The following is a 22,608-nucleotide window of genomic DNA, read 5'->3' as shown; positions in this document are numbered from 1 at the left end:
GGAAACCATAATTTTATGACCGAACTTTTCAAATTTTTTCTGAACTGCCGTGAACTTCAAAATTTCTCTGTGCTTTTTCTATGAATTATAAGCATGTGGGATCAGAATGTCGATCACTTTGGCCAAAATCACTTGATGATCGACATTCCGATCATCAAGTGATCAACATAAAAACAAATCGTATTCATGATCACGTAAGCAAGCATTTGATAGAATTCTAAAATTCTTTGATAGAATTCCTTTGAAAAATAAAAATAATCCACGAAATTTCAACCAATAATAGCATTGGTACCTACGGCAGAAATTGTACAACATTTTTGGACTGATTATCGAACAGTTGTCATGCATGATCAAATATGCAACGGTTTTCTTTTTTCTTTCTCATTTTATAAATAAATATTTTTTACAAACTAAAACTTAATCCGTATAAACTATTTCGAATTCTTTTTTAAAAAAAAAACAACATAATTTTTCCACATACATACATTTTGTTAAACAATAATAAATAATATATTATTCCCTGTAAAAAAAGTCAATCTGTTTTTTATATTTCGTCTTTTTTCCGTAAAAGGCTCATATTTCCAGAATTAATAACCTTGTATCACGGAATTTATCGAATTATTTACATTTTCCGTGAATGGATCCGTGAAAGGCTCATTTACGGAGTTTTTACAGAAATAACTGATAAAATTTTTTGTAGGGATTATTTTATGTCTGCTTTATTTATATTTGTAGATGGAATCAACAATATAACATAAATACAGGTTCCTCAAATCATTTTCTATCCTTCAATCGAATGATAAGACTATTATTACGTAAAATTATATGTAAATAAATAATTCAGGCAATTTAAAATAATTTATCTTCAGAGCTGCGCATGCGCCTTATTTATGTTGTGTGTCAGATACCGTTCGTTTCGTTGCCCAATATTATAACGCCTTAAGTGTTCTGACCGGCATTCTAGGCCAGCCCCACTTCAGCTGTCAACCGACAGCTGACGCACAACATCTTATTGCAGATACTTGTTTAATTTTTTATAGACTGACAAAAATGGAAAAAAAATTTATTACTTTATTCATAAAGTGCAGATTTTGATTTATTCTCTTATATTCTGTAACAATGAACCTTTTAAGACCAAATATAAATTAAAAGAAAATGCAATCAGAAAATCACGTAAATTATAATTAATATTGCAATAGAAAAATTTTCATTGTTTTGCATCAACTAGTTATTTTTTTTACCAGTTAAAATTTAAAAATGACATATTTATTTCACTATGAAAATGTTCCAAGGTTTAATCTGGATTAGGGATGGGAATCGATTATCGAATCTTTATAGATTTTTTTAAAAATATTTTAAATCATGCACTTAAATTTTAGATGTAATGCTAAATTAATTTTTTTGCTTAATTTCAATATTTTCTCTTCAACAAATGAGATTCGATTTTGATTCGATTATCGATTCCACTAATCTAGATAACAAGGTTCAGGCTTCCGATTTTATAAAAAATTTTATCCGTAATTTCTATTAACATGGAATATAAAAACACGGAATAGATTTATATATAAGGTTACAAATTTTAATTCATTAAACATGTGACGTTTAGACTTAATTTCATCTCGTGACCAAGTCGAAATGTTATCGTGGATCTTATAATAAAGACTTGGTCAAGATATGGTTTCACATCGTTGCGATATGTCCAAGTAAATCGTGTGTATAAAGTTGACGCAAATTAAGGATCATTACCGGGAAGGGATGAAATAGTCTAAAAAATATAGTTTACTGATTTGCCATTGTTCAAAAACGTATGACCAATCGGCAAAAATTTTGCCAAGACCGAATAGTAGATCATTACTGATTTAGGTCGAATAATTTTAATTTTGGCCGAATATAGGCCGAATTTTTTTATAAGGTTAAATTGATTTTAAACAAAAAAAAAATTAAAATTGAGATTCATCATTAAGTAATATTTAATGCATCGAAAAATCATTTGACAAAACATCACATCCGTCACATCCGTCATATCCCTCAGTGTTTTCATTGATTATATTTATCTGAGGGACGAGTAAAACTTATTCGACACACATTATTTGCCACCGCACTGTTCACGCATAATTCCGGCCAACCAGTGCTTTTTTTTGACGATTTCTTAAATGAAATCGCGGGTTAATATTTACTCCGCATAACGCCATATGGAATAAATTTACATTTTCCGATCTAAAAAAAATTTTTTTTTATATATATATACCATACTAGTATATCAAGACTTGAATACTATAAAATCGTTTTCGTTTTTTTTTTAAAAAAAATGATGAAATATACAGACAGTGATAAACTGTTTTTTGATCCTACGCCAAATTTAAAACCTAGTCACGTACCTATTTGTTTTATTTCTTTTAATAATGAGAATAAATGTAGTAATTGTAACGTTGAATATTCCGAAACGCCTTTTTTCAAACAAAAATATTGCGAACATTGTATAAAAAAGTTTATTGATAATAATCCTAGTAAGTGCCTAGATATACAAATAAGTACAAATATTAAATATGAAAATGAATCGATTAAAAATATAGAATTTGGTACGCCAAGTTTACAAAAATGGTATTTTAAACAAATAATTCCATCAACATGTTCTTTAATACGCTACGACACTTTTAATAGTGAGATTATCGAGTGTGAAAAATACTGCAACTTATGCGAAAAATTGATGATAAGTTCGAAATATAATATCAAACTTACGTTATGCTCTTTTTGTTATTTAATATCTTCTGGATGGATAGAATCAGCATTGACTAAAGTACCTATTCCAATTCTTTATTTACCATGGTGGGACGCTTCTGATCTATGCGTCGTGTGCGATAAAGTGTTGGAATTTAAACCCGAATGCCAAAAATGGTGTTTACATTGTTATATAATTTACACAGGATGCAGTTATTGTTTAACAACAAATATTATTTTCGGGATTACAAATCAATCTCAATGTAAGAAATGTAAAAGAACAACATACATAGCTATTGATACTTCAAGTATTAATAGTGGAAACTTAAATATAGAAGAATTTCTTGTTTCTACAAGATTAAATATTAATAATAACGATCAAATTATTAATTGTATAAGTGATATTCGCAAAGATTATGAAAATTGTAGTAATCCGTTGGATAAGTATAATGACATCAAACATGAACTTAAGAATGCTTTATCAAAACCAATAATGGAATGGATACCATATTCTCAAATTACAAATTGTAAAAAAATAGCTGAGGGAGGGTTTGGTATTATTTATAAAGCAACTTGGTTAGATGCTAGTTCACAATATGATGATTTTTTAAGCATTAGAGAAAAAAATAAACCCGTGGCTATAAAAAGGTTTTTAAACTCACAAAATATGGACAAATATTTTTTAAATGAGGTAAATGAAGTTATTACTTATTCATTTACTTTGATATAAATATTACAGTTTTTTATTAATCTAACTATACATTTCTTTAGATAAAGTCACTTTATCAATGTTATAACAAATTTGATCATATAATTAATTATCATGGTATTACGAGAGAACCTGAAACTAAAGATTATATGTTAATAATGAAATATGCGTCAGGTGGTAATTTACATGATTATTTACAAAAAAATTTTAAAGATATCATTTGGAATAAAAAGCTTTATATCTTGTGGCAAATTTCGGCAGGGTAAATATACATCTTTTAAATATGGTAATTATCATTTTCTTTTATATTTAAAATATACATTAATTTATTTTATTTTCAGGCTTCATACTATTCATGAGGTAAATTTTATACATCGTGACTTACACAGCGGAAATATGTTGTTAGAAACTGAATCATCTAGTAAGTGGAAAATCGGCGATTTAGGATTATCACAACCTGCAAATAGTACTTCATTAAATAATGAAATATACGGAGTAATACCTTACATCGCACCAGAAATATTCCAAGGCGTTACATTTTCAAAGAATTCTGATATATATAGTATGGGTATGATTATGTGGGAACTTACGACGGGTTGCAAACCTTTTGATAATATTGAACATAATACGGAACTTATCTATAAAATTATTGATGGAAAAACCCCCAACATCACAGATGATACTCCTGTTTGTTATGCTAATTTAATGAAAAAATGTTGGAATTCTGATCCTTTAAAAAGACCTTCTGCAAAAGAAATTCTTGAAGTTACTTATGCGTGGGCATTTTTACAAGGAGATTATGAAAATTTTAATCAAGCTGAAGTAAAAAGATTAAAATCAATAGAATTAAAGAAGCTCGGTCCTGAATTTACCGAGAAACCTCATTCAAAAGCGTTTTATATAAGTAGATCATTGAACTCCTTTATTCCATTTATTAATTCATCTTTGATAGGTTCACAAGGTGCGTATTATAAATGTCGCTACTGTACTATCTTTTAAAAATATGAATGATTTAATAATGAATAAAAACATATTTTTTTTTAGATTATATCTCGAAAGAATACGAGTATACTTGCCGCCCATTTAAAATCCCCTCCCATCCCCTCCCATCCCCTCCCCTCCCATCCCATATCCCATCCCATCCCAAATCCCAATCCCAAATCCCATCCCATCCCAAATCCCAAATCCCATCCCAAATCCCAAATACTTGTGTAACATTTCTCCCATTGGCCAATTATCACGTGACGTTACACAAACTTCCAAAAAAGGAAATTTTGCCTCCCGCAAAAAATGGGCGGATTTGGTTTCACAAGTATTCCAAAAAAGGAAATTTCTATGCCGATCATATAATTCCGGCCGTAATATTTTAGTTTTCGAAGTCTAATGTTAATTCAGGTCAGAATTTAGTTTAAATCCTTATCCTACATACCCCAATTTTTAAGAGATTTACCGATCAGATTTTAATGAAATTTATATCATTGGATTTGTCTCGATGCAAGGAATTTAATGGCAGTGAAATTATATCCCAACATTAATATTGACTAAGTTATTATAAAAAATGTATTTTATAATATATATTATTAAATAACATGTATAAAGCAAGCAATAATTGGTTACTTTTAATATAAAAAGTTTTTAAAATATATTTATTCAATTTATTATTTTATATTTTTTATTACAATTTAACTTTGAATTAACTTAAACCTATCTATTAATTCATCAAAAAAAGTTTGATTATTTATTTCTAATATATATAATTTGATAGATATTATTATTATTGCATAAATATTTAATAAAATAATATTTACAAACCAGGAATTAATTTACTGTTAATCTAAAAAAACAATATCAGCAGATATCATCAAAATTATTAATTCAAATAAAATAATCAATATATTACTGAATACTAACTGCTAACATGTTACTTTCAAATAATATATAGTATAAAAATACATTTTTTATAATAAATCAGTCAATATTAATTTTAGAAATATGATTTCACTACTATTTAATTCCTTGCATCAAGACGAATCCAAAGATATAAATTTCATTAAAATCTGATCAGTAAATCTCTTAAAAATTGGGTTTGTAGGATAAGGATTTAAACCTTTATAATTTGTAATTCCTGCCGGAGTTAAAATATAAACTTCGTAAATCTGTTCAGGATCTTAATTTTGCTCATATTCTGGTAATTAGGGATGGGAAAGTAACGGTTAATTATAAATTTGGTTAATTAACTGGTTAATTAACGGTTAATTAACGGTTAATTAACCTATAGTTAACTAATATATTAATTTTTTATAAATAATAAAATAAAACAATGAAATTTATTTATTTATTAAAATGATTATAATAAATCTTATATATTTTATTTATTCTTCATCATCTAAACTTATTACATTTGATTCAAATTCAAGTATAGTACTATTATCACTATCACAGACTATACCATTTTTTACCAATAATTATCAAATTATAATTAAAATCACATGACTTAAATTCTGCATTTTTATTGGTTGATTTAAAGTAATGGTTAATTAACCATTTTAAACTAATTATAAGTAACATAATTAACGGTTAATTAACCATGGTTAATTAACGCCCATCCCTGCTGGTAATGGATGCAATGCTGGCCAGAATTATATGATCGGCGTAAAAATTTCCTTTTTTGGAATACTTGTGAAACCAAAATCTCTCAATTTTTGCGGGAAGAAAAATTTCCTTTTTTGGAAATTTGTGTAACGTCACGTGATAATTGACCAATGAGATTATTTGGGATAAGGGATGGGATAAGGGATATGGGATATGGGTGGGATTGGGATTTGGGATTGGGATGGGATTTTGGCAAATGGGAGGGGATTTTGGCAAAAGGGATGGGATATGGGATGGGATGGGATAGGGGATTCTCCCATCCCATTTAATATGGGTGGCAAGTATAAATACGAGTATGACATTAATAATATTTAGTATTAGGCCAGGCAAAATTAATTTTTAGATTCTTGTGACATAAAATTTTAAAATTTACACGGTCACCCGGGGTTTTTTTTTTCATATGTAAATTTTTTTATATGTATTTTGTAGTATTACAAATAAAGATAAGATTGTAAAATCTATCTTCTGCCACTTTTTTTTTAAAAAATAAAATCTTATATGCCGATAATAATTGCTTCGTTCTAAAACTAGAAGTTCCTATTATTCAAGTGGTTTATTTGAAGACATTTGCTTTTAGTGTGGAAAAGTACCAGTTGAATTCTATGAATCTGAAAGAGTTAGCGTGTATGAAATATATTACCACTATTGTGATGAGTGTTATAAGACAGTTTCAAATAAGAAGAAGCGGCGTAGTAAGGATGTTAAATTTCAAGTAGCAAAAAGGTCACGAAAATAATGCCATTTTATTATGTTAAGTCATTTTTATTATAACATTATAACTGTATTGAAATGCAGATGGGCGTTATGGTGGCGTTTTATTTTGATCATGTTCAAACACTCTATTACCCCTATTACCCTATAAAAAAAATTCTGAAAAAAACTCCGATATATTATAATTTACAAATTAAAAAACTCGAAAAACTCAAAAATGTTATTTTATTTTAAGAACGATTCTATTGTTAGGTAAAGAGAGAATTTATCACTGCCCGACTACCCGTTTATTATATTTTATTATCGTTATTTTAAAAATACACTATGATTTTAGGAGTACAAATATGTTTATTGCCAATAAAGGAAAAAAACTAATACATAATTGTCTTCGTATAAACTGAATGTACTGTATCACGTATACAATTATGCAATTAATATGTGCGACTTAACTTTTATGTCAAGTATGTGAGCATTTTATATAATATTCGGGAATTTGTAATTAAACATACGATAAATTATTCAAAATTTGAATTAAAAGTATACGAAAAATATTAATATTTATCCGTTAACGTAAAAAAAATACCCGATGGCTAAATATTTTGTTCGAGTCCAAGTTAAGTTTATTCGCTTGATGATTATTAATTAGTATTTTTATTTAGTCGTAATGTAATGTTCTCGATCTTTAGTTATATTCTCTTCGGCAATAAAAAACACCTGCATGGTGTATGAATAAATATTATATTTATTAAGCTAGAGTTTATCCGAAATCTACGCTAAAAAAAATGCATGTGATGCAAACAACACGATTTGATTGAAATTATCGCTCTTTCATTGATGCAATTGCGTTGCCAATCTGAAATATAAAAAGGAGCCAAAAACAATTTATTCACATTTCCACCTTTAATACACGCGTTAACTTATTGGTTAAATTATCTTTGAAGAACCTAACATTAATTTCATTTAATTTTATTATGTATCATTTTCTTTTTATTATAATCTAGTACTGAAAGTTCAAACGAGTGTATTAATTGATCAAGGAAACTTTTAATTATTAATTATTATACATCATATATATATATTGGTAATAAAATTTATACTAAAATCAGTAGCTTTATCGCATTTTTCTTATCATCCATTCGAATTCTTTTAGAATCGAAATACAAATAAATAAATATGAATACTTGTAGTATTTAAGCGAGCAATTATCATTCATGAATAATCCTGAACGTAATACACAACGAAATTTACAATTAGAATTTAAAAGCAGACATATTGTAATATTTTTATATATTGCGAAGTTTTTTTCCAATGATTAATAACACTTATAAAATCCCGTATTCTTAATTTATCCAAACAAAAGAAAATAAAATTTTTTATTGTAGCCTCTCTCATCAATATGTTCTTAAAAAAGATGTCACATAAATGTTAATACCAAATTCTCTTTCAATTTCATTGGCTTTGTCTTTGAAGTGAAAAAAAATTCAAATAGAAAAATACATCTTCATATCACCATATTTGATATGAGTAAAATAACGTTCTTTTTATTATGACTTGATTATGTCGCCTTAATTCAAAATTGAGTGATACGGAAAGTTGTGGAGTCCGGTGGGGATGATGAGTGGAGTACGGTCCCCTATGTGACAGTTTATTCAAGTGATAAATAACACGACGGGTCAAACACGTGATTCAGAGTGGGCCGAGATACTATTCATCACCTGAGTACGCTTCACATACATTATGTTACACACCGCCGCCAAATGTCCACACAACTATTCGTCTCACCTTTCAAAATTAACATCAATTTTTGTCATCCTATTTTAGGTGCTGCAAAAATAATAATTTAACAGTATTAAGTCTAATCTTTATCAATTTTCTTTAAAATTGATGAAATGCCTATTTCGTATATTAAAAATTTTTTAATGTCTGTATAATATTAAAATATTTTTTTTTTCAAACTCGAGAATCATATATTTACGTAATACGTAAATCTTTCTATTGAAAACTATCTATTACCGTACGTATAATTTCGGGGCCGGAATTACGATAATGCCAGTCAGTATCTAAAGAACAATAAATTCTGGCTGAAATTACCTATAGAAGTGCTAAAATCATTGACTATTTCAAGTCATGTCAGTGCAATTTTTAATAAATCCACCATTTGTATATTTTTTGATCGAAATTATCGCGTTCCGTTCTTTGATTATTTTCAGTAACCGACCAGAAATCGTTCTCGTTCTAAGGCACGTAAATCCGCAGTAATATAAAGTCTCATTGCTTCTGCTGATTATGGATGGATCATCATAAAATCTTAAATAAATAAGGTTCCATTTCAAACTTTTTTTACGACTAAAAAATTCGTTCCCACTTCCCACACTAGTGTAACAGCGGCAGATCTGCGGAAATAGAATTTCTTGGAACTTTTTCTTTTTTTTAAAAAAAATTAATTATAATGGATGATGATAAATTTTTACCAAAATTATCACAAAATTTACTTAAAATTTTGGATGATGATGAATATTATGATATTACTATCGAAGTTGGTAATGACCCTTACGTAAAAGTATTCCGTGCTCACATGGTCATTCTGAACTATCGTTCTAATTATTTACGAAGAATTTTGTCAACAAATAAAAAGAAAAATGATGAAATTTTGGTACATATTAAATTACCAAATATCTTACCTGAAATTTTCCAAATAATTCTAAGGTATGTAATACATTAAATAAGGTTATTATTTTATAAATATATACGATTTTTTTAAATTTATTTAAAAATGTTTTTTATTCAGATATATTTACGGAGGAAGACTTTCTTTGAAGGAATGTGACACTCCAGATATTATTAAAATTTTGATTGCCGCTAATGAGCTTAATCTTCAAGAATTAGTCAGTTATTTACAACTTTATATAATTAAAAATAATAAAAATTGGATGGAACAAAATTTTAATCTTGTATATCAAACAAGTTTCGAAAATGATTCTTTCTTGGAACTTCAAAATTATTGCACTGACTTAATTTCAAAAGGACCAGATAAGATTCTTAAATCAATGAATTTCTCTTCAATTCCGGAAAAACTTTCAATTTCAATTGTTCAAAATAATAATCTTCAAATGAGCGAAATTCAAGTTTGGAAATATCTGATTAAATGGGGACTTGCGCAGAATCCTGAACTTCCTACTGATCCTGCAACCTTTTCAAAAGAAGATTTCAATGTATTAAAGAATACTTTACAACAACTCATTCCTTTTATTAAATTTAGTAATATAAGTTTTAGAGAATTTTCTGAAGAAGTATTACCTTATAAGAAAATTTTACCAAAGGAATTATACAAGGATTTATTGAAAAAAATTTTAAATTTACATCCTGATAGTAAACTAACTGATAACTTAAAAAATATTGATTCAGAAATTATTACATTTCAACATATTGAGTTAATTTCAAAATGGATTGATAAGTTAGATATTACAGATAAATCAACTTCTTTACATGAATTCAAATTAATTCTTCGTGGAACTCGTGATGGGTTTGAATCTAATAAATTTCATGAGATTTGTGATAATCGATCTTGCACTGTAACAATTATTAAAGTAAAAGGTAATAACCAAATTCTTGGAGGATATAATCCAATTGAATGGAAATCTGATCGTAATTATGATGCTACTAAGGATAGTTTTATATTCTCTTTTAAGAATGGTGATGATATCAACGAACACATCTTAAGTCGTATTGTAAAAAGAAATTATGCTATTTTTAACGACCATACTTATGGACCGTCATTTGGTGGGGCTGACCTTATTTTGCGGGGCGATAGTGGACACTGTGTAAAAGATAGTTATGAAATGCCAATCAGAAGTGCTCCTTCAGGTAAAATTAATTAGTTACCTTTAGCCAAAATTTTTTATAATAAATTATAATCTCTTTATAATTCTTACAGAACCTTACTTGCATTATGGTGTCAAATGTGATTGCTGTAACTATACTATCCGTGGAATAAGATGGAGATGTACATCCTGTGATGATTATGATTTATGTCAAGATTGTAAGCCCAAATCAGAAATTCATTGTCATCCGGATGATCATGCGTTCCAGCCTGAACCACATTCAAGCACTTCCTCTCGTGCTCCTCGTACGTATTATCAAGTCTTTTTTAATCATAGCGTTCTCTAATACTAAAACTTTTAAATTATTAATAACTTCTTTATGTTATCTTATAGAATTTGCTGTGCATCATGTATAGTGTGTGATAACTGTAACAAAACTATCCATGGAATGAGATGGAAGTGTACATTTTGTCAAAATTATGATTTGTGTCAGGATTGTAAGTCCAATATTCATGATCATCCAAATAATCATATGTTTCAACCTTTTGTATATCCAAGCATTGACAATTATAATTCTGGTATGTACTACCAAATCTTTTGAATTATTTTTATCCTATTATATAAAATAATATTTTATTAATTTCGTCATCATAATGAATTAGGGTCGGATTACTTGCATCCTACTTTTTGTGACTATTGTGAATTAATCTGCTTCTTTGCAAAATGTCATACATGTGCCAATGGTGAATTTTCTGTAGAAGAATACGAATTATTTCAAGTTATAAAAAGATAAAATATAGTTTAGATTTCGGGTGAGAAAATTCCCTTTAACTTGAATTGAAAAATAATAAAAAAAAAATAAGTTAATAAAGTTAAATGTCTCTTATTATTATTATTAAATATTTTGAAATCAATATTTAAAGTCAAATATAGATTTGTAAGAATGTATGAAAAAATGAGTAAAATTAAAAACTTATAATTCTGGTCGGAATATTATTCATTTTAAAATATTAACACTATTCTGACCAAATATTTAATTATAGCCCAATTAAATTTGGTTACGGACCCAGAATCACTAATAAAATTGAATTTGCCCAATTTGTGACCAAGCGCCGACCGAAACCGAATTAGAGCTATAATCGTAATTGTTCCGAAGCATTACGTTCGAAGTGCTCCGTGGAATTATGATATCGTAATTGTTTCAAATTATTACGTTCGAAATGCTCCGAAACTCTTCAAATTATTACGTGTACTTTATTAATAAATATTTTACTCAAATTTTCGATACTATATTATTTTGTATTTTAATGCGTTTCACCAATAATTTATCTAATTTATCTGGTGACAAAATTTAAATACACTACTATGATATGAAACATTATGTTTGTAACTTGCATACGAAAAGAAGAATATGATGCTTTGGATCTTGATTATCGCCAGTTAATTTACATCAAGAATTAATCGCCTACTTACAACCTTAATTGATTAAAAATAATAAAAAGTTTGAACAAAATTTTAATTCAATTGGAGAGTAACTTAGTAATAGTAATATGTTTAAAATGGAAATTTCTTAAGAATTTTAAGTAGGGATGGTCATAATTTGATCATTTTAAAAAATCTATACAGAACCAGCCCGAACCTTTCAACTTATGGCAAAATTTTTATTTATCAACATAATTGTATGATTTTAAGTAAAAACTAGAGAGGCGTTTCCCACCTCTCATCTCTGATTTTGTGGATTTTGAGGGAATAAAAAAAGCGTAATATTTTGTCGGTATTCATTCTTATATTCAATTATTTTCCGGAATTTTGAAGATTACTAAATTTTTTTTTTAAGTATTAATATTTTTAATCATTTCAACAGTTAATATGAAATTATCTCGAAAGAACTATATGTATAAAAAAAAAGATATTATAAATTCAAAATATTTTTATAATCTCTTTTTTATAGGGGGAATCATTTGATTTATTTCAATACTTTAAATTACTAAAAAAAATTCAATGAAATTTTACGAAAATCAATCTCATACTTAAATAATTAATGAAGTGAAACAAACGTGGTAACGAAATTTTTGGAATTTTATCACTATTAAGAATAGTCTCATATTCTCGAAAGAGTATCGTTGCCGAAGGGTAATAAATCATTTTTTTTTATGTTTTTAAAATATATAACATTATATTAATTAATTGTTTTATAATAGTTTTCTTATCGGAAAATATACGAGAGAATCAGCTGCTGCTTTAAAACCAGAATCTCGCGGAGTCGCGGTTTATCAGTTGCAAAACATTCAAAAATCGAAAAAAATTGGAAAATTTTATAGAACTCCTACATTCAATCTTTTATAAAAATTACAGGTTTATATATTTTCCTCATTTGTAAATTATGTTGCTTTAAATTGGGCTCAACAAAAACCTGAAATTACCTCTCCTAATTGGCGTTAGAACAGTCACTCACCTTGAAGAAAATCTTAAAACACTTGAATTTAAGTTAATTCGTGATCCGTGAGCCAACTGCAAAAAATTCATATGATTTTGGCGCAAATTTATGTCGATCATTAGTAATCTTTTTCTGATACCCGGTTTTCATTCCTTAAGTAATGCTCTTCATGTAAACCCATTCGACTCTGACATATTTTAATACATAATATTTATCCCAAAGTTTCAAATAATTTATTTTTAAAATAAATTTCTCACATAATTTTTTTCTTTTATTTGACGCCACGCCAGATCCCATTTTCTGCAGATCCTTTGCAGTTGACTCGTGGATCACGAATTAAACTATTAAAAAAAAAAATGGTCGCTAACGTAAATTTATAACAAAAATTATTTTTAGATTATCACCTGAACAAATGATGATCAGCTGAAATTCATTTCCTTACTCGTTTTTGATAGACATCTCGGAAAAAACATTGCGAGTACATACAATTTGGAAGAATATACAACAATTGATGGATTAGATTCTATCTTTATTACATTTTTAAATTTATTTTTTTCTTAATTTATTTATATATAAATTATATAAATATGATTTATCGTTGAGATAAAAAAAAAATTAATATACTGTAAAAAAATCAATCATATTTATATTTTTATAAACATTTATATGATTTTGATTGGGTTGAAAATGTTCTGAATAAGATTGTATCGACCATATCGATCAAATTTACAGTTTTGATAACATATAAAACGTAAAAGAAATTTTTTTTTGAAATTATTACTTTTAGTCCTTATTGTTGAAATAACTAGAATATACGATTTTCCGGGGGGCCCATTTGACATTTAGATTAACCTTATATATAAATAAATTGAATTGTGTAATGTGAAACATGATATACCATTGAAGTCCTTTTTAGGACAATAATTTGAATTATGTAACATGAAGCGTATGATGCATGTGTTTGCGCCCGATCTATTCCTTATAGTTGAATATGTTAAAATAATTTGGTTAATTAGTTTTTTATTTTCTTTTTTTTAAATCTTATTTTTTCTTTTGTTTCAAACCGAATAATAATTTTTTTTTTTTAATTATTATTCTTATCCTTATTTCAGTTTTAATATCGAAAAAAAATTTCTTTTTAATTGTTATTTTTTTTTTAAAAAAAAAAATAAAACAAATAAAATAAATTATGAAAAAATACCTAACGTAATCCGCACGCAATCGCAGTAATTTGATATAAGGCTGAATTTGGAATTGCTAATCAACGCACCTGACGTCCTGACGTCCTGACGCACAGACACTTTCCAATATAAAGATATACAGTATGTAGATCACTAGATAAATATATAAAATCAGGCCCGATATCAAGATATTATTATGATTTTATTGAGGATCATCACATAAATAAATAAGATTTCCACACTGTGTAACTGCAGAAACAGGAAATTTTTTTCTTTTTTTCCCCTCTCAAAAAAAAAGAAGAAAAAGAAAAAAATCAATTATAATGGATGAGGACAATTTTTTACCAAAATTATCACAAAATTTACTCAAAATTTTGGATAATGATGATGATGAATATTATGATATTACTATTGAAGTTGGTAATGACCCTTACGTAAAAGTATTCCGTGCTCACATGGTCATCTTAAATTATCGTTCTGATTATTTACGAAGAATTTTGTCAACAAATAAAAAGAAAAATGATGAAACTTTGGTACATATTAAATTACCAAATATCTCACCTGAAATTTTTCAAATAATTTTAAGGTATGTAATACAATAAATAAGGTTATTATTTTTACAAATATATACGTTTTTTTAATTTATATAAAATGTTTTTATTTTAGATATATTTACGGAGGGAAACTTTCTTTGAAGGAATGTGACACTTCAGATATTATTAAAATCTTGATCTCCGCTAATGAGCTTAATCTTCAAGAATTAGTCAGTTACTTACAACTTTATATAATTAAAAATAATGAAAATTGGATGGAAGAAAATTTTAATCTCGTATATCAAACAAGTTTTGAAAATAATTCTTTCTTGGAACTTCAAAATTATTGCGTAGACTTAATTTCAAAAGGACCAGATAAGATTCTTAAATCAATGAATTTCTCTTCAATTCCGGAAAAACTTTTAATTTCAATTGTTCAAAATAATAATTTTCAAATGAGCGAAATTCAAGTTTGGAAATATGTGATTAAATGGGGACTTGCGCAGAATCCTGAACTTCCTACTGATCCTGCAATCTTTTCAAAAGAAGATTTCAATGTATTAAAGAATACTTTACAACAACTCATTCCTTTTATTAAATTTAGTAATATAAGTTCTAGAGAATTTTCTGAAGAAGTATTACCTTATAAGAAAATTTTACCAAAGGAATTTTACAAGGATTTATTGAAAAAATTTTTAAATTTACATCCTGATAGTAAACCATCCGACGACTTGAAAAGTATTGATCATCCTGATGGCAAACTAACTGATAACTTGAAAAGTATTGATCATCCTGATAGCAAACTAACTGACAACTTGAAAAGTATTGATCATCCTGATAGTAAACCATCCGACGACTTGAAAAGTATTGATCATCCTGATGGCAAACTAACTGATAACTTGAAAAGTATTGATCATCCTGATAGCAAACTAACTGACAACTTGAAAAGTATTGATCATCCTGATAGCAAACTAACTGATAACTTGAAAAGTATTGATCATTCTGATAGCAAACTAACTGATAACTTGAAAAATATTGATTCAAAAATTATTACGGTTCAACATGCTGAATTAATTTCAAAATGGATTGATAAATTAGATGTGACAGATAAGCCAAATTCTTTATATGAATTCAAATTAATTTTTCGTGGATCTCGGGATGGGTTTGCATCTAATGAATTCCATAAGATATGTGATGATCGATCTTGCACTGTAACAATTATTAAAGTTAAAGGTAATAACCAAATTCTTGGAGGATATAATCCAATTGAATGGAAATTTGAAAGTGATTATGGTGTTACTAAGGATAGCTTTATATTCTCTTTTGAGGATGGTGATGATATTAATGATCATATTTTAAGTCGTGTTGTAAAAAAAGATTATGCTATATTTAACGACCATACTTATGGTCCATCATTTGGCGGTGCTGACCTTATTTTGCGTGGCGATATTGGACATTATATGAAAGATAGCTATGAAAAACAAATCAGAGGTCCTCCTTCAGGTAAAATTAATTAGTTATCTGTTATATTTAAATTGCCAAAATTTTTTCATACAATCTCCTTATAATTCTTGTAGAACCTGTCTTGCATTATGGCGTAGGGTGTGACTGTTGTAACCATACTATCCGAGGAAAGAGATGGAATTGTACAACCTGTGTAATCTATGATTTATGTCAAGACTGTAAACCCCAATCACATAAACATCGTCATCCAAATGATCATAGGCTCATGCTTATGCCACATTCAGATACTTCTAAATATGCTCCTCGTATGTGCTATCATATTTTTTTTGAATATAGCATTCTATAATACTAAAATCATTTATAACCTCTTTTAATACCTCATAGGAATTTCTGTGCATGATACAAAGTGTAATTACTGCAACAAGACAATTCGCGAGATGAGATGGAAATGTGAATTGTGCCCGAATTTTAATATGTGTCAAGATTGTAAATTCTATTCAAAAAAATTTTTTCATCCACATAATATTTCATATTTTAAACTTATTGGTAGTATGTTATCAAATCTTTTTTGAATTGTGGCGTTCAATTAAACAAAATAATATTTTATTAATTCACGTTTTATCATATTAGGAGATTCAAGAAATGCAATTTGTGACTATTGTAAATTAGCCTGCACGGGTAACATATGTTATAAGTGTGCCAATAACACATTTTATATAAAAGAATACGAATTATTTCAAGTTGTAAAAAGATAAAATATAACTTAGACTTGCTATGTGATCAAATATCTGGTGAGAAATTTTTTTTTTGAATTAAATTGAAAAATAAAAAACCAATAAAATTAAATGTCTTATTATTATTAAATATTTTGAAATCAATATTTAAAGTCAAATATAAATTTGTATGAATGTATGAAAAAATGAGTAAATTTTAAAAATTTATAACTTCTGATCGGAATTAATCATTTAAGATTAACACTATTCTGATCGAATAACATTTAATTCTAGCCCAATTAAATTTGGTTGCGGATCCCAGAATCAGCCAATAAAATTGAATTTGTCCGATTTGAAATAATTTATTTAATTTATTATGGCAAGAAAATTTTAATATACTGTACTATCACAATTTTTAAAACATTATATTTGTAATTTTCATACGAGCAACGAAGTAACTTTTGAAAAAACTAGCAATAAACTCTGCGTAATAATATTAAGTAATCTAAAATATAAACGGATAATTTTTTACTTTATATAAATAATTAATAAATATGTCTGTTATCAAAATTTTTTGGTTAGAATTATCAAAATAATCATTAAGTCTAATTTCAATTATTCAAAGATAATAATAAATAAGCGAAATTCAAGTTTTGATTTCTCTTTAATCCTTCAACCTTTTTACTTGAAGACTTCAAAATATTTATTTTTTTTTAAAAAAAAATACTTTGTAATAATGCATTCCTTTTATTGAAATAACTTCTAAAGAATTTTTGATAAGTTTACAGAAGGAATTACTATATAAGGGTTTAGAAACAAAAAATATCGATTTATGATTGATTTATAAATTATTTCATTTTAAAATGCTGAATTAATTAATCTATTTCAAAATGGATTGAAGCTTGAATATCACTACGGGCAGGCTAACTTCTTCGAACTAACTTTACGCAAGGGTCATTCAATCGTAATAAAAATCTAAATTTTTTAACGAAAATCAATTAAATTAGTGTATCGGGAACACGTACATATATGTACTCTTAGGCTGCGAAACTATGTATGGTAATATCATCATACAAATAGATTTAAATTTTGATAATGTATAAAATTTACAAACTATTTTATGAAAGCGACAATTATTTAGAATATTTTCACGAAGTTTAAAATTATCGAAGGGTAAAAAATACTGCGCAATAATTTTAACAATATATTCGTAGTTCCGATTAATCATTTGACGGCGAGACCTTAACGTTGTTACTCTTAAAAACTAATATCATAATTCAAAATTTCAAAATATTTGGTCAGAATTAGTCAATTATTTAATGTGTATATATTAAGTTTTCTAATAAAATTGTCATCATATTTTCAAAATTCTTTAATAATTAATTTTTTTATTTTATTATTCAAAAAATTTATTTATATTGTTTGCATTAATGTATTGTATACAAAAAAAACATTTTTTTTTCTTAAAGTAACATTATTAGCTATTTAATGTAAAATTAGAATTTAAACAAAAAAAAAAAGAAATATTAATTATGTAAATATGGCAAATGCACTATTAGTAGTTGACCAGGGGTCTCATATTGATATCTAAGTTGTCATGGATCATTATACTTGCGACTAATTATTTGGTTTGTAAGCCAGTGCTAAACTAATTTCATGCAGTATATGATTTGATTATTTAACCATTTGAAGAATTTGCCTAATTATCCATTATTATTCATAATTATTTGTTATTTTGTCTTTTAATTTTGTCTGGTTGGTATCTTATCACATGAATTTAATTGATTTTATTAGTAAATTTACTATAACGAATAAGATCTATTAGTAAGTGAACTGGATAAACAAAATTTACTATAACAAGCTTCACTTTAATTAGAATTCAAGTAACCATTTAATTTCATGATTCCGAAAATCATCATCATAATAATCAAGTTTAATAATAGCATCTGTCCCTTCACATATTTCAATAAATTTATGCCAGCTATTAAAACGATCATAATAATGTAAATTTGTTTTACATTTACTCCAATTAGTAAAAAATAATTTTAAAGATTCTGTACTAAATAAATTAATATCATCAATATGAATTTTGTATAAAGTGAATGGAGCCGATTTAATCAATAAATCCAGAAATTTATCATAATATTCATCTTTGATTTTCTCATCTATATCTATTGCTACCAAGTGTTGGCAATTGATGAAAATTTTCTCCAGTTCTTCTAGGGTTCCCTTACGGTTTAAAAATACTGTAACATATTTTATATTTGGACAATATTTGTAGATTGACTGATTATATTCTTTTGCTCGATCACAATTAGCAAGTCTGATTTTAATTTTCCATAGACTTCCATTTGTATTTTGAATAATATCTAATGCTATATCAAGTGATATGTGTAGTAAATCAAGTATTTGAAGGTTATAATAATTTAAATATATTCTATGATCTCCTGTTTGATGTTTTGTATCATTTATTCTTAAACATTGTAAATTAATTAATTTTGGAAGGAGAAAATCATGTTGAAAGAATTCATTTGTTTTTAAATGCAAATGAACAATTGAATTTACATGTTTTTCTAAAGCTTGATTTATCTTCTTACATTCGCAGTATTCATCTATAAATATGTATTTAATCTGTTTTTGCATTTCAATTAATTCAGCAATTCCAGAAGTTTCTTCATAAATAGTTATGCGAATTTTTTCTATTGACCTGCATATTTGTGCCAATTCATGATAAAACGTACATGAATATTTTCTTATATCTAACTCATATAGATTTGAAAGAGAAATATTTGATCCTGGATATTTGCATATTGAAACTGACATCATATCTGAACTCAAACATTTAATTGATGAACATTCACTAATAAAAAGCTTATAAATTTCTTTCTTTAATAAATATCTATCTAGAATAACGTCATCTATATTATTAAGATATTTGCAAAATCTAACATAGTTAAATGAAAGTTTTTGCTTTTGAAAATTTGCTTCAATGATATTTTCATCTTTCAAAAATTTAATTGAATTATCTGATAAATGTGAAATAATAATATCTGATAATGATTTTTTGTTATAAACATATTTATAAGGATAACTCCATAAAATTTGAATCATGATTTCACACCAATGTTTGTTAATAAATAAACAATGATGTAGAGATTTTTTAAAATTTCTTTCATTATTTGAATTAGCAGTAATTAAGTAATGTAAATCTTGAAAAATATAATAAAGAACATCACTATTTAATTTTGACATTTTTTTTTTTGGGAAATAAAATGAATAAAATTTTATTTTTCAGAAAAACAAGAAGAAAAAAAAAGAAAAAAAGGTGAAAAGAGCAATTTATACTGATAAATTGTCATATTGAGAAATAACTGCTATAAAATCATCAATAATTATAACAGTCTACCATATTATAAGTCATAATAACTCTTATAATACTAAAATTTTAATGCTTAATTAATATTAAAAAGGAAAAAATGCTATAAATCATGAAATACATATTAAGTTTTTAAAATCAATTTTTTTTTTTATTTGCGACGATTATTTGTTGAAAAATCTTGGACATCGGATAATTCTTTAATAATTAATTTTTTTTTATTTTTTTAAAAAAAAATTTTATATTGTTTGTATTAATGTGCTGTATGCAAAAATTAATTTTTTTAATAACTTTCTTAAAGTAGCTATTTAATGTAAAAATTTGAATTTGTGTAAGTAATATCAATTTTGTAAATATGGTAAATAGAAAGTAAATAAATAAATAAATAAACTTTTTATTTTATTTAATTTATATTACAACGTCAACTCTATTAGTTTGTAGTTTTCATACATCTTATAATTAACTAATCCAAATTGCATCGAAATATTTCGTCTAATATTTGCTTATATAACAAATTCAGATTATAATTTATCTTTTTAAAACTTGAAATATTTCATATTCTTCTACAGAAAATTCCCCATTGGCACATTTAAGACATTCTCCAAGAAAGCAGGTAGTTTCACAATAGTCACAAATAGCGGGAATTGGCTCTAAAATTTCATATTGCAATGATAATGAAATATGGAATTAATAAAACATTATCTTGTATAATCGAAATATCGAATGTTATTATAATTCAAAAAGATTATAACATACCTTCAATATCAAATTTAAATTCTGGATATGCGATAGGTTGAAAAGCATGATTATTTGGATGATCATGAATATTTGATGATTTAGATTTACAATCTTGACATAAATCATAATTATTACAAAATGTACACTTCCATCTCATTCCAAGAATCGTTTTGTCGCAGCACTTACATACAATACCATGATGCACAGCAAATTCTATGAGATATTAAAAGAGGTTATAAATAATTTATAGAAATTTTTAGTATTATAGAATGCTATATTCAAAAAGATATGACAGTACGTACGAGGAGCACGATGAGAAGTTCTTGAATGTGGTACAAGTTCGAATACATGATCATCTGGATGATGGTGAATATGTGATTTTGGTTTACAAATTTGACATAAATCATAGTCTTCACAAGATGTACATTTCCATCTCATTCCACGGACTGTATGATTACAGCAGTCACACCTTATACCATAATGTAAGACAGATTCTATAAAAATTATAAGGAGATTATATAAAAATTTTTGGTTATTTACAAAACTAATTAATCATACCTGAAGAAGGTCCTCTGATTTGTTTTCCATCATAACTAACTTTTATACAATGTCCTCTATTCCCCCGTAAAATAAGATCAGCGCAACCAAATGATGGACCATAAATATGGTCGTTAAATATAGCATAATTCTCATTTGTAACACGACTTAAAATATGATCATTAATATCATTACCATTCTTAAAAGAGAATATAAAACTATCTTTAGTAGCACAATAATTACGATCAGATTTCCATTCAATTGGATTATATCCTCCAAGAATTTGGTTATTTCCTTTAACTTTAATAATTGTTATAGTGCAAGATCGATCATCACATATCTCATGAAATACATCAGATTCAAACCCATCACGAGATCCACGAAGAATTAATTTGAATTCGTACAAGGAAGTCGACTTGCCCGTAATGATATCTAATTTACTAATCCATTTTGAAATTAATTCAGCATGTTGAAATGTAATAATTTTTGAATTGATCTTTTGAATTTTTGATATATCATTTGGTCTGCTATCAGGATGTGAATTTAAAAAAATGTTCAATAAATCCTTATATAATTCCTTTGGTAAAACTTTCTTATAAGGTAATACTTCATCAGAAAATTCTTTAGGAGTTAAATTAGTAAACTCGATGAAAGGAATGAGTTGCTGTAAAGTATTCTTTAATACATTGAAATCATCTTTTGAAAAGGTTGCAGGATCAGAAGGAAGTCCAGGATTCTGCGCAAGTCCCCATTTAATCATATATTTCCAAACTTGAATTTCGCTCATATGAAGATTATTACTTTGAATAATTGAAACCAGAAGTTTTTCTGGTATTGAAAAGAAACTAATTGATTTAATAATCTTATCCGGTCTTCTTGAAATTAAGTTAGTACAATAATTTTGAAGTTCTAAAAAAGAATTATTCTCAAAAGTTGTTTGATATACGAAATTAAAATTTTGTTCCATCCAATTTTTATTATTTTCAATAATATAAAGTTGTAAATAGCTAACTAGTTC

General features: G+C 26.6%; 5 protein-coding genes across 5 annotated transcripts; 3 read left to right on the top strand and 2 right to left on the bottom strand.

The window, feature by feature from the left end:
* Nucleotides 1-2,308: 2,308 nt before the first annotated feature.
* OCT59_020957 (uncharacterized protein) lies at nucleotides 2,309-4,426 on the top strand (the record flags this gene model as incomplete). The annotated part of the gene is made up of 3 exons (XM_066149521.1): nucleotides 2,309-3,409; nucleotides 3,490-3,689; nucleotides 4,168-4,426. The coding sequence occupies 3 exons, from the start codon at nucleotides 2,309-2,311 to the stop codon at nucleotides 4,424-4,426; spliced, it is 1,560 nt and encodes a 519-aa protein (XP_065990418.1).
* A 4,813-nt stretch (nucleotides 4,427-9,239) lies between these two features.
* Nucleotides 9,240-11,404, top strand: OCT59_020956 (uncharacterized protein; the record flags this gene model as incomplete). Its single annotated transcript, XM_066149520.1, has 6 exons — nucleotides 9,240-9,496; nucleotides 9,579-10,654; nucleotides 10,725-10,916; nucleotides 11,005-11,021; nucleotides 11,105-11,189; nucleotides 11,274-11,404. The coding sequence occupies 6 exons, from the start codon at nucleotides 9,240-9,242 to the stop codon at nucleotides 11,402-11,404; spliced, it is 1,758 nt and encodes a 585-aa protein (XP_065990417.1).
* A 3,098-nt stretch (nucleotides 11,405-14,502) lies between these two features.
* On the top strand, nucleotides 14,503-16,981 carry OCT59_020955 (uncharacterized protein; the record flags this gene model as incomplete). Its single annotated transcript, XM_025316532.2, has 5 exons — nucleotides 14,503-14,815; nucleotides 14,896-16,265; nucleotides 16,340-16,531; nucleotides 16,611-16,775; nucleotides 16,857-16,981. Exons 1-5 carry the CDS (start codon nucleotides 14,553-14,555, stop codon nucleotides 16,979-16,981), a joined length of 2,115 nt encoding a protein of 704 aa, XP_025180297.2. The 5' UTR covers nucleotides 14,503-14,552.
* Nucleotides 16,982-18,811: 1,830 nt separating this feature from the next.
* On the bottom strand, nucleotides 18,812-20,191 carry OCT59_020954 (uncharacterized protein; the record flags this gene model as incomplete). The annotated part of the gene is made up of 1 exon (XM_025325621.1): nucleotides 18,812-20,191. One exon carries the CDS (start codon nucleotides 20,189-20,191, stop codon nucleotides 18,812-18,814), a length of 1,380 nt encoding a protein of 459 aa, XP_025180298.1.
* A 652-nt stretch (nucleotides 20,192-20,843) lies between these two features.
* On the bottom strand, nucleotides 20,844-22,557 carry OCT59_020953 (uncharacterized protein; the record flags this gene model as incomplete). The annotated part of the gene is made up of 4 exons (XM_025330294.2): nucleotides 20,844-20,965; nucleotides 21,072-21,266; nucleotides 21,356-21,547; nucleotides 21,612-22,557. The coding sequence occupies 4 exons, from the start codon at nucleotides 22,555-22,557 to the stop codon at nucleotides 20,844-20,846; spliced, it is 1,455 nt and encodes a 484-aa protein (XP_025180299.2).
* Nucleotides 22,558-22,608: the final 51 nt, after the last annotated feature.

This window comes from Rhizophagus irregularis, chromosome 3, assembly GCF_026210795.1.
Source record: "Rhizophagus irregularis chromosome 3, complete sequence".
Lineage (NCBI taxonomy): Eukaryota > Fungi > Glomeromycota > Glomeromycetes > Glomerales > Glomeraceae > Rhizophagus > Rhizophagus irregularis.
Note: the sequence above shows the minus strand (reverse complement) of the source record. Positions and strands in the feature narration are given on the sequence as shown.